The 14,273-nt window shown below is 45.2% G+C and overlaps 1 protein-coding gene across 1 annotated transcript; it reads left to right on the top strand.

The window, feature by feature from the left end:
* Window positions 1-650: 650 nt before the first annotated feature.
* On the top strand, window positions 651-12,555 carry mrrf (mitochondrial ribosome recycling factor). The gene is made up of 7 exons (XM_068753036.1): window positions 651-712; window positions 3,509-3,690; window positions 3,824-3,976; window positions 6,989-7,107; window positions 9,994-10,085; window positions 11,501-11,660; window positions 11,903-12,555. Exons 2-7 carry the CDS (start codon window positions 3,531-3,533, stop codon window positions 11,978-11,980), a joined length of 762 nt encoding a protein of 253 aa, XP_068609137.1. The 5' UTR covers window positions 651-712; window positions 3,509-3,530; the 3' UTR covers window positions 11,981-12,555.
* Window positions 12,556-14,273: the final 1,718 nt, after the last annotated feature.

Genomic DNA, 14,273 nt, shown 5'->3' on the forward strand with positions numbered 1-14,273 from the left:
AACAGTTGTATTATTCCTTTAAAAACGAGTTATCGGCTAAGGTTAGCTTCGCTAATCGCAGCCTGATCGACAAACAATCGTTGCTGTTGGTGTTTGTAGGTAAAACTAATTTCAAACTAATCTCGGTGATCCAGTGGGTGAGACTTTCAGTTTATAAAAGACAAATGCAACCAATAAATGGTTAAATGTCACTCCGAGTGAATTACTAGCACCTAGCTATCAGAGATGGTGACACTTTACCTCCTCGGTCTATCAAACCTCCTCTTTGACAGCGACGTCCGGACGTCTTCGACTTTATTGACAGTATTTCAGATCCCGCTGTCGGGACGAGGCAGTAACGTCAAAACGAACTGCAAATCATGTCAAGCAATATTTGTATTTTCCTCTTTTAAAAAATGACTAGATGGGCTAGCACGGATGATAAACAACAGTCGCCTATCGTCTGACAAAGAAGGCGCATGGTGATGATGTCATTGTTTCAGTGCCGGTGGAGTCCAGAAGAGGCACTTGTTTTATCATATGGCATCTCCCGTATATCTCCCGCCTACACAAAGGCTTGCGTTGAGTCGAATCAATCACCGCTCACTTGCTACACGTTGATTTACATATCAATGCAGTCCCGGAAATCGTAATCTATCCACGAGTGGTCGCGACGATTGGATGTCAAATGGTTCGATTCCCTCGTTATTGTGTTTCTGTGAACAACTAGAGAGTAAGTACCAATTTACCGGGTAATATTCCACTGAGGGGATCGTTTTTGTCGAGTCGCAGTTTGACTTAACAGCGATCTTGTCCGCGTTTTTGTTGGTTTTGCCCGTTTCGTGTGACAAAGAGGGGCAAGAATCCTTGATGGTCGCCTCCATCACGCCGACCTTCACGCAGCTTTTTACATTAAATGCTAGGAAAATGTAGCTGTGCATGTCTGAGCACTGTATGTTCTATGCTAATGATAAAATGCTACCTCTACTCCTAATATCGACATGTAGCAGTATCTATGAACGTAATGTAATGTATGCAGCCGACATTAATGATGGTAGGTTTTACTGAGCTGTCATTCATTTTTCAATTATCTGCGAAATAGCTTGGGTAGTTTGTGTTGCATGAATATAACGGTCCTATAATATTAATAATAATTTTTAAATATGAAATAATAAATAAATATTATCGCTATTATTATTATTGGAAATATAATCAGTAAGTAAACAATAAGGCAGCAAAAAGCAACACATAAAGGAACACAAGACCATTTGCACAATTGTTAATGAATGTGTCTCCCACTCGCAGTAATACTCCTCTGGATGGACATGCACAACCTGCTGTGGGATGATAGGCGTGTGACCATCATGGATGCACCGTGGTCTGTGCCGATGGTACCTTTCTAGTCGCGTTGTGCCAGCCTTGGCCTTTCAATAGCATTGCTCCCCAAACCTTCATGGTGCTTTTTTACCTCTGCCAAGGAGCTTATGTTTTATCCATCTATCCATCTGTCAGCGATATAACTCAAAAGGTTAACAACGGGTCTTGACGCAATCATCCTCCATCTCGCCACCGAATGTCATCCAGATTGGATCCGGATTGCGGAATATTATCGAGATTTTTTCTAAAAATGTCGGTAAACTTGCGTTTCGGCCTACGGTGCATTTAATATTAGAGATAGAAATTTCCAACAAGCGTCGTCTTATAGTTGAGTCAATTCCACAGTAAAAAAAAAATAATAATAAATGAACCCCAAAAACTGAAAGGTGAATTGATATTTCACGTAGTCTTGCCTGAACGGTTTGTTTGACAAGGCAGAGCATCATCAGCTACTCTGCGGCGGCGGCTTCATGCGGGTTCGCCAGCTGGCTGCCGTCGCCGGTAGGAGGAGCGGCGTGTCTCCAGCTGCTGCGGTGTGTGAAATCGACAGGATATAAGGCTACAGTATCTCACTGAACACCTGCGCTTCACTTTTTCTGCTTGGCTGCCACTCTAAAGAGATCAGTCACCACCCCCCATCTGAGCCTATCTGCTCCGCCACTGTGCACCGTATCATATCAGCTTGACGGGAAACTTTCCAGCCATGGATTCCTGTCGTAGGCTTGTGTTGTAGATGGTGGCCTCGGTATTGCTGTTTGAATATGTTTGGGTTTCAGTTAGCGTCTGTAGTTGCTGTTTGATCAACGCCAAGGACTTGATTGGCTGCAGCGACCAGAGTGGAAACTGAGATTGCATTTGGGATTTTTAGCATTTAAATTCAGTTTAGACTTTATGATCAGCAGTTACTTAGATTTCTTAAACAAAAATAAGAAAGGTGTCCATGTCTGGAACAAAATAAAACCAAATTGTACAAGATTTAGTGAAGATTGTGGAAGATGGATGGATGGAAGATTGTCTCTGTCCTTTTAAGGAGCACCACCGCGTGGAATCTCAGGTAGAAATGCTATCCTGTAAGACTTTGAAGTGTCTGGTTACCGTTTAATGGCTTAAACTGATCAGAAATGTGTAGTTTTGAGAGCAGCAACCTATCTTTGAACTCCAATATCAGTCTCTGTGGTAAAATTACAGATTCAGAATATATATTAAAAAAAGAAAAAGACAGCACTGATTGAAATGACTTGAAATGCTTTTGGATCCTCAGAAAACAAGCAAACCCTTGTTTTCCTCAGCTTCCAGCTGCAAGCCGGAGACAAGAAGACGCGAGTCGGGCTGCAGCAGAGCCGTTCTTCGCGTCTCGCGTGTATCTCAACGCGTCTGTACTTCACACACAGATCACATTCGATAGCCAGTTTGCAAGTTGGGAGGAGGTTCGTCCAGAGAAAGGAGGGGCTTCTCTCGTGTCGTTGTGTGATCTGAACAGTTCCCCTCAGGAATGCCCAAATCACTGTGGGTGGGTGGACTTTGTGCGGTACAAGGAAGCCCCAGCTTGTTTCTGACTGAGTGTAATTGCTGAGTTTTCAATGCCTGGTTAGACAATGGGGGACGTCATCATCATCATCATCATCAACGTCTGCATGACATCATAACTTGTAGCTTTTACGAAAGCTCTGGTAACAAGTCGCGATTTTCTAAATTGATTAACCATCAACGAACTAACAAATTTCAGCGAGTCAACGTCTTTAGTCAAAAAATCTTTTAAGGCTGTTGTTGTTATTGATAATTTCTTTGTCATTGTCATCTTATTATATGTTAGCATTTGCTTTTTCTCTTTGCCATGTCTCATTATAAATAAAGATCGTGTGTTTCTTCAATTAAAGAAGCCGTTTATATTAGCCTCACCTGGCTAAAGGTGACGCGACCTGACACAACAGCGCTGATCATTGCGCTCATTGATCCGGTTATTGTTCTTCACCGTTTTATGTCTCATATGATCAAAAGGGAAGTGGTGCTGCAGTATATCAGAACAAGATGTCGGCCCGCCTCCTGCTGGCTGATGAGAGCTATTACTTCATGATGACGTCTTGCCGGCAGCGTCTTCAAGTGCTCTTTGATCAAAACCAATGTTAATCAGATGTTTTTCCTCCGACAACAGTTTACTTCGCTTCCTGACAGACATGGCTCTGAATCACCTGAACCTGCTGCGGCCGCTGCTGTGTCGGACCCTGTTGCGACCCCTCTCGGCCACCTCCGGGGTCCGCGCACCACTTCCGTACCCCAACGCCACCTTCCTCCCGGCTGCCTGCCCCAAATGCTACGCCACCAAGAAGTCAAAAGGTCAGTGAGGAGAACCAGATACGGTGCGATTGACAGTTTTGATTCCGTTGGCATCGCTTTGCGTGTTACTTGATTCCATTTTATTCGTCTGACGCGAGTCTCCATTCTTCTGTCCTTCTCCTCATCTTCCAAGCCAAGGCAAAGAGCCAGTCGGCTAAGGTGAATATAAATTCGGCCCTCGTGGAAGACATCATCAGTCTGGGTGAAGTGAAGGCAGACATGACGGCTGTTCTAGATGCACTCAAAGACGATTTCACACGAAGCCTCAGCATCCGAACGTCGCCAGGTACTTGGCCTTTCTCTCTTGGAGTCCCTCTCGCGTTGATCACGCGCTGCAGGGACACGGTACTTCTTTTCATTGCATTTCACTTGTACCGCTGGTATTTGTTTTCCAGCATTTGGCTTTATCTCTGAAGCATGTCTGTCTGCAGTCCAAACGGAATGACATAATGTTTCCTTCAGGGTCAGCCCGACGTTTGAATCCAATTTTTCCAAAGAATGTTTTTTCTGCAACATTTCGACGATGATGGCTCTCTCTCTCTCGCTCTCTCTCTCTGCCCAGACGTTGACCACTGCCGTGACGGTTTGGTTTTAAACGCCATGATTTGAACGCAAGCAGCCCCTTTCCTTCTTAACGGCACAAACCAGGCACTCTCTTTGTCGTCTACCTGACAAAGCGCCTCAGGCCTGGGAGTCATACAGCAGCACGACCTTACCTCGACCCCAGTTTGACCTCTGCTTCCCCAACTGCATCCAGGTCTTGACCCTTTGCCTCTGGGTTCTAACAAGTTGGATCTGGGGTGGGGTAGGCTCTGGAGAACGGAGGCTCCTCAGGGAAGTCACAGCCACTAGAATCAAACCTCCAACCTTCCAAACCTTTTTTTTAGTCCTTTCTTACCAAAGATGAAAGTGTGCTTTCATTGACATCTGATCTGCACCATGTGCAGTCTTTTAACTTTTGCATATACAACACACATCATCTTGAACGTTTTTTTTTTACGCCCTCAGATTCTTTTTTTCATTCATGGATTTTTCCGTTCATCTTATTTCCTTCAGCTCTTTCTTCTTTCATTATTGAGCAATTTTTGTGACAAGCTTATTCTCTATCTTCCACCCCTCCCTTCATCCCTCCGTTACCGACTCTTTTGTTGTCCTTCCATCATTATATTTTGGCCTGCGCTCCCACCATATCTACAGACGCTCTCTTTTACATTTTAATTCACATTTCCTTTGACCCACATGGAAACATTTGTTCAGAGGTCAGGAATTTTCAAGCGCTCTTCTTTCCCTCTGTCCTCCTGTTTCTCTTGTCAGCGCTGCCTTCTTCCCTCTGTCCTGTCAGCCTCTCTGTCTCATCCCTCCATCTCTCCGTCCTTCCATTCTCTTCTCTTCTGTCCAGCTGCACAGTAATCTAGGGAGGCAGCAGGACTTAGAGCTGACAGGAGAGATGAGATGGAGGAATGGGATGACGTCAGTTGTCCAAATGTGTGTGTGTGTGTGTGTCTGTGTTTGTTCTCTCATCTGGCTCTCATTAAGCTGTGAGTACATGTATGTGTCTGCATGTACTATTGTGTATTGCCATGCATGCATGCCAAATGCGTGCATGTATGTGTGTGTGTGTGGGGCAAAATATATAGCGAGCAGTCAAAGGTGCATGCAGAGACCCAGAATCAGTGCTTTGACCACCATACTGGGGGTAATCTGGCCAGAAAGCAAGCGCTGTTTCCATGGAAACCTTCTTAAAACAAAGGGAGTTAGAAATCAAACATGAGAAGTATTGACAGAAATACTTAAACATATCTCTGAATACTTTTAGCTATAATGAAGTCTTCCAAATTGAGAATAGAATAAAAGTAATAGTTGGATGATAATGCAGCTGGTTAGCTTAGCTTATCTTAGCTAAAAGAAGCAGGACGGCTAGCCTGGAGCCAAATCCACCGTACAATTTCATATCATATAGTATATTATCAGTGCATGTGATGATTGATAACATCTCAATAGTCGTCCTCCGACCTCCCCGCCGTCACACAGATGGGCGATGGATGGCTGCACAAACGGAGAGAAGCACTGTGAGACCGACAGCGGGACAGGAAGGGTTTCCATCTGCACACGTTTGAATTGTACACACAGACAGAATAACGGGCTGCATCTTTTAAATAAAACATCAATTCCATCGCAACAACCTTCCGTTATTATTGTTTTATTGCGTATCCATTCTCTGACTGGCCCGTCCGCGTTCTTGGACCCTCAAAAACCATGTGATAAATGAGTCGCATAGAGAAAACGACACGATTGGCTCACCTCCGCCTCACCCTCCCGCTTTCTCCAGCTCGGCCCCCAGTGGGTAAGCCGGGAACGGGTGATGTAAGGCAGAGGTGGGGAAGAAGGAAACGACCGCGTCTGAGGTTAGCCAGATGGGCGGGAGGCAGAGGCTCGTGTGGATGGTGTGAGGGAGTGCAGGGAGAAAGAAAGAGAGGATGGACGCGAACCTATGCTGCTCAGTGTTGACAGCGTGGCGGGACGAGAGACCGTGGAACCTCTTGACAGTGAGATGATGTCTGAAATCGATGTTTGTGCTGAAGCCGTGTGATTGTAGCTGCTGGTGTCTCACGTCGGTCTGCGTTGAAACGATGTCCTCCAGTCAGATGTGTTTTGGAACAGACTGAATTTAAGATCAATTTCAGTATTGATCCTTGTGTTTAGAACAAATCACTGATCTCCTTGCATAAAGATAAGCAACAACAGATACAAGATAACAATACGCTTGATATGTTGATTATGTGGGTAGCGCTGTCGCCTCGCAGCAAGAAGGTTCCGGGTTCGAGTCCTATCTGTGCAGAGTTTGTATGTTCTCCCTGTGTCCGTGTGGGTTTCCTCCAAAAACATGCAATTTAGGTGAATTGATTACTCCAAATTGCCCGTAGTGTAGTCGTGTTTGTTTCTGTGTGGCCCTGCGTTGCGCTGGCGATACATCCGGGGTGTACCCCGTCTCTTGCCCTGGGATATGCTCCAGCAGACCCGTGACCCGAAAAGCAGCTGGAGACGAGATGATTGTCTTATCTAAAAGAAGATGGATGGATGGAATATTTAACGTGTGTGTGTGGGGGGGGGGGGTAAAAACAAAACAAAGCAAGTCAAATGTATGCAAAATACAGTCTATAAAACACTTTGAGTTCACCTATGGCTGCAGAAAGTCAGTGGCGCCGCATTGGCATTGTCTGCACTAGAATGCTGCCTCAGATCTCTACGTAAGTAAATAAATGAAGTGGATAAACGATTAGATTGTGTCTTCGTTTAGGAGCTCTGGATCACATTGTGGTGACGACCCAGGATGGGAAGTTTCCTCTCAACCAGCTGGGCCAGATCTCGATGAAATCACCTCAGCTCATCGTGGTCAACATGAGCAGCTTCCCAGAGGTAAGGCGATCTCACGCACACACACACACACACACACACACACCCTTCCTTGTGGTATCTGTTTGCCTCATGCAGACACGAAACCGAAAGCTTTATAAAAATAATCCTGAGCACAGACAGATAGACGGCCCTTGCAGAAGGAACGGTGAGGCTGAGCAGAACTCTCAGCTCACATCTCTGTATGAAGAAACCCGACCCGCCTGCCTCTCGCCAACTGTGTCTCAGATGCTAATTGATTGATCACTCGGGAAGCCCTTTGTTCTGGGGTGAAAGATGGCAACAAGAACCTGAGGAACCTGTGTGCGCGTATGCCGAGATGTGCTCGCGTCCCTGTGTGAGTTGTCCCAGAAAAGGAAATGACCTCATTTTACCCCAGGTTAGAGAGGAATGGATTATTATTCTTTTATTCTTGCACTACTTTCCTTCTCAGACAACGCAACACTGTACTAATCAGAGCTCCAGAAGGTAATGTTATCCATTGGGGGGGGGGGGGGGGTGCACTCTGGTGGTCTGGAATATCTAAATGTGCTTTTTCTTTTTTAATAGCATTTAACATAACATGAAACAATTATTCCGAGTCAGACCTGCCTGATGATTCAGTTCTTTGATCTCGTTGGCCTTTGAGTCTTCATGAGGTTTAAGTCAAGTTCATGATTAAATGCTTAAGAAGTTAGAGATTTCAGCAAACGTACGATAATATACACATAATACGGTAAAAAACAGACGTGTATAAATTAAATTATCAACCGTTAACATGACAAGAAGTATTTTTTAAATCTCTTTTTGACCTCTTCAATCCAATTCAGCGTCTAACGGCTTTTTTAAAGATATAATATTGAAATAATAGTGATAAAATCACAGCTTCTTCGATGGAGGAAAGAAAAGCTCACGCTTGAACGCTTACATCCTGTTGGGTATTTTGGCATGCTAACCTTCGCTAATTAGCAATAAGCAGTGAGAACAGGTTTGGCTAATTGTAATAAGAATAAGGTGTAATAATATGAATGATGGAGCCATTGAGTAGAGCAATATATTAAAATGGAGCAATGGAAGAATTCTGAATCTGACCTTTTAAACCTTGAGCTTGGACTTGGAACACATGGCATCCTGTTTGCTCTTTTGGAGAAACACCTGTCCGTAAACGACACAATCCGTTTTGGAAAGCGTCCCCCGCCCACCACTGTGTGTCGTCTCACCTCACTTGATTTCATTTGTACCGCTATCGCAGAGCGACGCGAGATCCTAACGATCAAAATCTCCAATCTGGAAATCCAGTCTTCAGCATGAATCAGGCTGACTTTACACCACAGACCACACGCACACACACACACACACACACGCACCGACAGGCACACACACGTTGCTACCTTGTCATGCCCTGCGTTGCCCTTGTCCCACACGGAGGTGAGTCCTCAGTACCCGGAGTTAATCGACTTATAATGATGCCTATCCATTACCGGGCACTCTGGAGGCCCTGCCATTGTTTTCCATTCATTAAGAGAAGCTTGGGAAGGGGACAGTGGAATAAATAAGCACGCTTTGACCAATAGGTAATTTGGTGTGTGTGTTCTAGGAGTGTGTGAGCATCCGACCAACCGCTTTTGTTTATCGGGAGTTTTTTTTGACATTCCTTGTTTTTCTTTTTTTTTCCTTCTTCTTCTTTAAATACTCGCAGACTGTTGCTCTCATTCCTCTCGGCTTGCCTCGTCGCTTTGAACCGGGCCTTAAAGCGTTTGATGTGAACCTCCAGCGTAATTTCTCTTCCTCTCCAACATATTAACCAGAACCTGTCCAGCCCCCCCCTAACCACCAGAGTAGTCGTCAGAAAGAGGAAACACTGATGAATTTTATGCCGAGAACAATCAAACCTAGGTATGGGCTGAATTTATCATCCCCATACTAAGGGGAGCAACCAGAGGGCCCGTGCACCGGATGACTTCAACAAAGGAAGGACAAAACCTCATGAATTCATTTAATGGACTCAAAATATTCCTTTTAATCTCTGCCATTTCTATCCCCCAGTGGAAGAGGCCATAAGGAGCTGTTGAGGAGGAGGAGTGAAAAGAGAAAAGGAAATGCTCTGCTCTTCGCTCTGTTGCACACGTAGACCTCGACCGAGGGGAAAAGTCTCGTGGTTGCCGAATCGTTTTGAGGATTGACTCTTTTTTCCATAATTAAACTTATACTTGGTCCTCGTCTGTCTGTTTGCTTGCTTCACTGCGGCTCTGATGTAATGTTAGCTGGGCTGCAGGATCCTGCCAATGGAGCCGCTGCATCAATGAAGCCACATTATTAAGTGTTGCGCGCCTGTACTCCAGCACGCCTCCCGGCAGCGTCTTTGTGTGATCCCGCTCTGGGTTGACATTTAGCATTCAACATGGCACCCTCAATCTCCAGCTTTTAGCTAGAACCTTTTTGTTCTCAACGAAGAGGAAGGAGCTCAGTCCTTCCTGCAGAGTCAGCTGTCGGCCATGTCTTCATGACGCAATCGTGGCACCGATGTAATGAGGTTTCCCTTTCTTCAGAAACGAATCATCCAAATGATTCTCGGTCAAATCGACACACAAAAGGCTGTGTGTGTGTGTGTGTGTGTCTACTTATCATATACTAGCAGACTCTTCTGAGGTCACCGGGTCAATGCTCTGCCCTGCAACCTCTCAGTACTGTCCCACAGGGCCCAGCGCTGACAGTGGCCCAAGGCACTTCCACACACTGCATGGGCTTTACCTGACAAACACACACACACACACACACCACAACACCATAATGGTTGCCAGCTGGGTTACTACCTGCAGTTGTAGCGCTGCATTTCCATTCACACCAGTGCTTGAAGCAAGCACACATTCATGTCTGTGTGTGTGTGTGTGTGTGTGTGCACGCCCCCAGGCTACAGCGACCGCCACCCGTGCCCTGAGAGAGAGTGCCATGAACCTTAACCCAGAGGTGGACGGGACGATCATCAAGGTTCCTGTTCCCAAGTGAGTCCCCTTCAGACACTCGGAGGGACGCGGCCCCGGGGCGGAGCGCCGTTCTTTTTCTTTCTCTTCCATTCTTAACCTCGTGCTTTTACTCTCTTAAATACTTCTCCAACAGCAACAGCTTTCGGTGAAAATCTGCGGATGGAGATTAAGCATTTAGGGAAGGAATAAAGAATTCAGACATAATTTCTTTTACATGTATTGTTACTCATTGATGAGTATTGACACTCTATTAGAAACTATTAATGCAGATTTGCAACAAAGATCAGCTGTGCTGCTGAAATGTTGCTGATTTAGTTCAAATGTGGCGCATCTTCAGATGTTCCTGACATAGATCCAGAATTTCAATCAATCGATCCATTCTATTCAAAAGAAGGCAAATCTCTCAAAAGACAACATCTCAAACGCCGGACAATAAAGATTGATAACGGGTGAGAATGAAAAGATTGTAAACTGTGATGGATGGAAAGCATCACAAAGTCTCATCTGACTTGGAGCTAGCTGGTTTATTAACTTCTTTTTGCAGAGAGAGAGAGAGAGAGAGAGACCCGCAGAGTTTTGTTGTGAAGGCCAGGTCTCTCGCTCTCTCTCGCTCTCTCTCTATCCCCCTTCATTTTCTTTTTTCTCTCTGCCAAGTCAAACAACCTCACATGAGACCATCCATCACTCACTCACTAAACCTCTGTGTGTATATACAGTATGTTTTTTTTTTTAAATATACACACGTGCATAGAAGTATACACGCATACATTTTGGCCTGTGTGTGTGTGTGTGTGTGTGTGTGTGGACGTTAGAGCAGCAGGTGTTAGTCTGGCAGAGGAGGAAGAGTCGGTCTGCTCTCCCCCCTGCAATCAGTCTCTGCATGTTCTGAGCCTCCATTTGCATCCCCGAATAGAAGGCGCTCCTTGATTGGCCCAGGAATCAGTAATTAGGCCGTATTGTTTGTGGTAAATAGAAGCCACACTTGAATTGTTTGCAAATAGTCCCACAGGCAAAAGCAAAAAAATATATAAAAAAAAGAGCCGATTAAGGACCGAGAGCGGGAGTGAAATGAGAAGTGTGATTTTCCGAGTGATTAATAAATGAACACGAAGTTCTTGGTTGATGGTTGTTTCAGCGCCGGACTGAGACACCAGCTTGTGATTGCCATGATATAGATAGATTGTGTATTTGCTGAAATGTTTGTACTTAGTGCTGAGGGCTCAAACAAGCAAAATCATTTGAGCATTTTATATCTGCGCTATTAAAGGTTTTGAATTTTCAAAGAGTCTGACTTCCTCCTTCGGTCAGGTGTACAGTCTCTAACTGCCAATCCCTTGAATCAACATTTTCCCTGTGATGCAGATCCCCCCCCCGCCCATCAGTAGCTAGGCTACGCTAATATCTTACCTTCTCATTCCTTCCCTCCACCGCAGAGTAACGCGGGAACACCGGGAGAACCTCGTCAAGCTTGCCAAAAAATGCAGCAACAAGGCCAAAGAGTCTCTGAGGAAGGTGCGATCCCAGGCTGTCGCGCAGGTCAAGAAGTCCAAGGAAGTCCACTCGGAGGACACCGTATGGCTCGTGGAAAAACAGGTAGGAGACACGGGACGGACACCCTCGCTGAAAGACCAGGCATGTTCAAAGAAAGATTGAGATTGGCGACTCGTTCTGTCAGACAAATCAAGTAGATGATCGGAGCCAAATACCTTAAACTGTAAGACGTAATAACGTCCATTTTAATTGTCGTATTTTACAGTTGCGTATTTCAGTATGTCTTGCTGTCCGAAATGACTTTTTCTTAAATTTTTTTTGTCTGTGTCTCTTTGCCGTCCCAGGTTCAGCAGCTGGTGGACAGCGTTACAGCAGACATTGACAAACAGCTTGAAGCCAAGACCAAGGAGATCTTAGGCTGACTGTGATTAGAAGACACGCAGGTCTTTTTTTATGTGGCCTCCGAAGAGGTCATCAAGGGTTAAATCAGATTGCCGTCTATCTGATTTGTTAGTGACAGATTTCGATGATATTTCCCATTTACTTTGAAGGTGTGCGCCTCGTGCATGGTTCCTTCAGAAACCTTTACACGACATCCATTCTCCTTTTTGTAGCAGACGGCGACTCCATCCTGACAGGGAGGGCGCTTTGGACGCCTCTGAACATAGGATTACGTCTTTGTCCCGGTGCCTGGCACAGATCTGCTCCCCTCTCCGTGATGATATCTGCGTTCTTACGTTGGTACCTCAACAGAAGTTGGCGCGGAAACAACAACAACAACAGATTTCCAGCCACCTCTCTCCTCCCTTGTTACTCTTCCTGACTTCAAACAAACACACCACGAGGGACGAATGGACTTTTAATGGGATTTGCAGGCCTCCTCCTCCTCATCAAAAACCCTCACCACAAGGGCTGTCTGTTTATATAAAACAAGCGCACCAGCCTGAATGTAAACTGGCCGTGGGTTTGACTTGGTGGCGAAAGGGGGGGTGGGGGGGTGGCATATCATCAGCATGTTGCCGAACATTTGTTTCGCATCGATACGCACTCTAGGGGGAAAAGCGCTTTCACTCCTGTTTGTGTCTCTCTAAAATCAAGTCAGGAAAATCACGTTATTGATGGACGCCATTAAAGAAGCTCCGCTTTGTTCTGCATCTTTCTCGTTCTTGTTTTCTTTTGCTCCATTTTCTTCGGTTTGAAGTCGTCCCCCCCCCCCCCCATCACTCAGTGATAATAGCCTTTTCCTGTGCACATATCTCCAGGCTGCTGGCACCACGACTACCCATTAGGAAAAGAGGCCTTTCGTGATCTTCCACCTTTTTTTTTTGCCCTTAAAAAGCCGTCCTTGTAATGAATTGTAGGACGTGAAATTGGCGACACGCTCACAGATCTGTTTGTATCCGCTGTTTACACCAATGTGAAGCTTTCCCCTATTCTTATGCGCTTAGCGTCTTCTTCTTGGTAGTTATTTGTTTTGCTTTCCATGCTGCTGGTCATAGGAAGCCCACATGCTAGACAGGTTTAATTTAAAAAGTTTGCCCACAGACTCGGCGTACGGTTCACCCAGTCATGTGATAATTGCAGCGTAGCAAGCCGCTAATTAAATGCATCAAAATGTAATCTCATTCTAAAAGAAGGAAATCGATTAAGGGACTTTATCATCTTCAGCATTAGCTGGTTGCACACAACAGAATGTGGTTGAATGCGTTTGCATCGGCCGCCGTCTCCATGCATGTCTCCGCTTTAATGGCCTAAAACAGACCAGAATCATTGGATAAACAAGAGTTTAGCGGAGGAGTGGCCGGGTCGGGCCCGAGGAGGGGTCGGGTGGAAATGGCAGCTCTTCTGTGGTGATTCTTGGTCCATATGTCAGCAATTTGAGGGCATTGTGTACCTTGGCCTAAAACAGAGGCTTCATGATCGATGGAGGGGTGAAAATCTCCCCAGTCCCTGGCGCGGAGCGCAGGCAAGCACGAGGAAATTGCTTTCAGCCGATAGCTTCATTTTAGTTGACATTTATCAAGTGAATTACCCCTATTCCTTTCCAATGTTTACTACTACTCACGCCGCCTTTTGACGCACGCCTGTGTGTGTGTGTGTGTGTGTGCGTGCGCGCCTGTCTGAAAGCAAAAGAGCTGCAGAGGTTTGTCTTCGTGGAAGTCCTGCAGTGTCCACAGGAATATATCCATTTAAATTGATTTTATTCATGGTTTCACTTTTTATTGTAAGATGAGCAGAAAAAGCTCTGACATTAAATTATAAGTTGTTATTCAAGTCGATCAAAATTCCAAGTTGTTCAATATGGAATCTTTTTTTTAGGTGCCAGGAATGCAAAAGGGGATCAACTTTGCGAATTCACAATTTTTCCAGCTTTTCTGCATCTCAATTTGTTTTTAATGACTGCACTGTGCGTAGAGAAACTAATCTAAAACTGCAACCACAGGAATTAAACTGGTAGTGGTGGGGAAGAAGGAATCAGAATCACTTCAGTAACTTCCCGTTACTTCTATTTGTACTTTTTGTACTTTTCAATGTCTCTAATTTTGATGGAGATGTCTGCAACCCATTATTCATGTCTTTTGAGATGCGAGACTGTAGGAAACAACGTTACAGCCTCAGCGTGTGTGAAAGAAGGAAAATGATTCTCCTCTTGCTACCTGTCTTCCTGTGATTACACTTTCGATTTGAAGCCGTTCCTGCAACTAGTGCCCCCCC

The sequence above is a fragment of the Brachionichthys hirsutus genome, chromosome 19, assembly GCF_040956055.1.
Source record: "Brachionichthys hirsutus isolate HB-005 chromosome 19, CSIRO-AGI_Bhir_v1, whole genome shotgun sequence".
Lineage (NCBI taxonomy): Eukaryota > Metazoa > Chordata > Actinopteri > Lophiiformes > Brachionichthyidae > Brachionichthys > Brachionichthys hirsutus.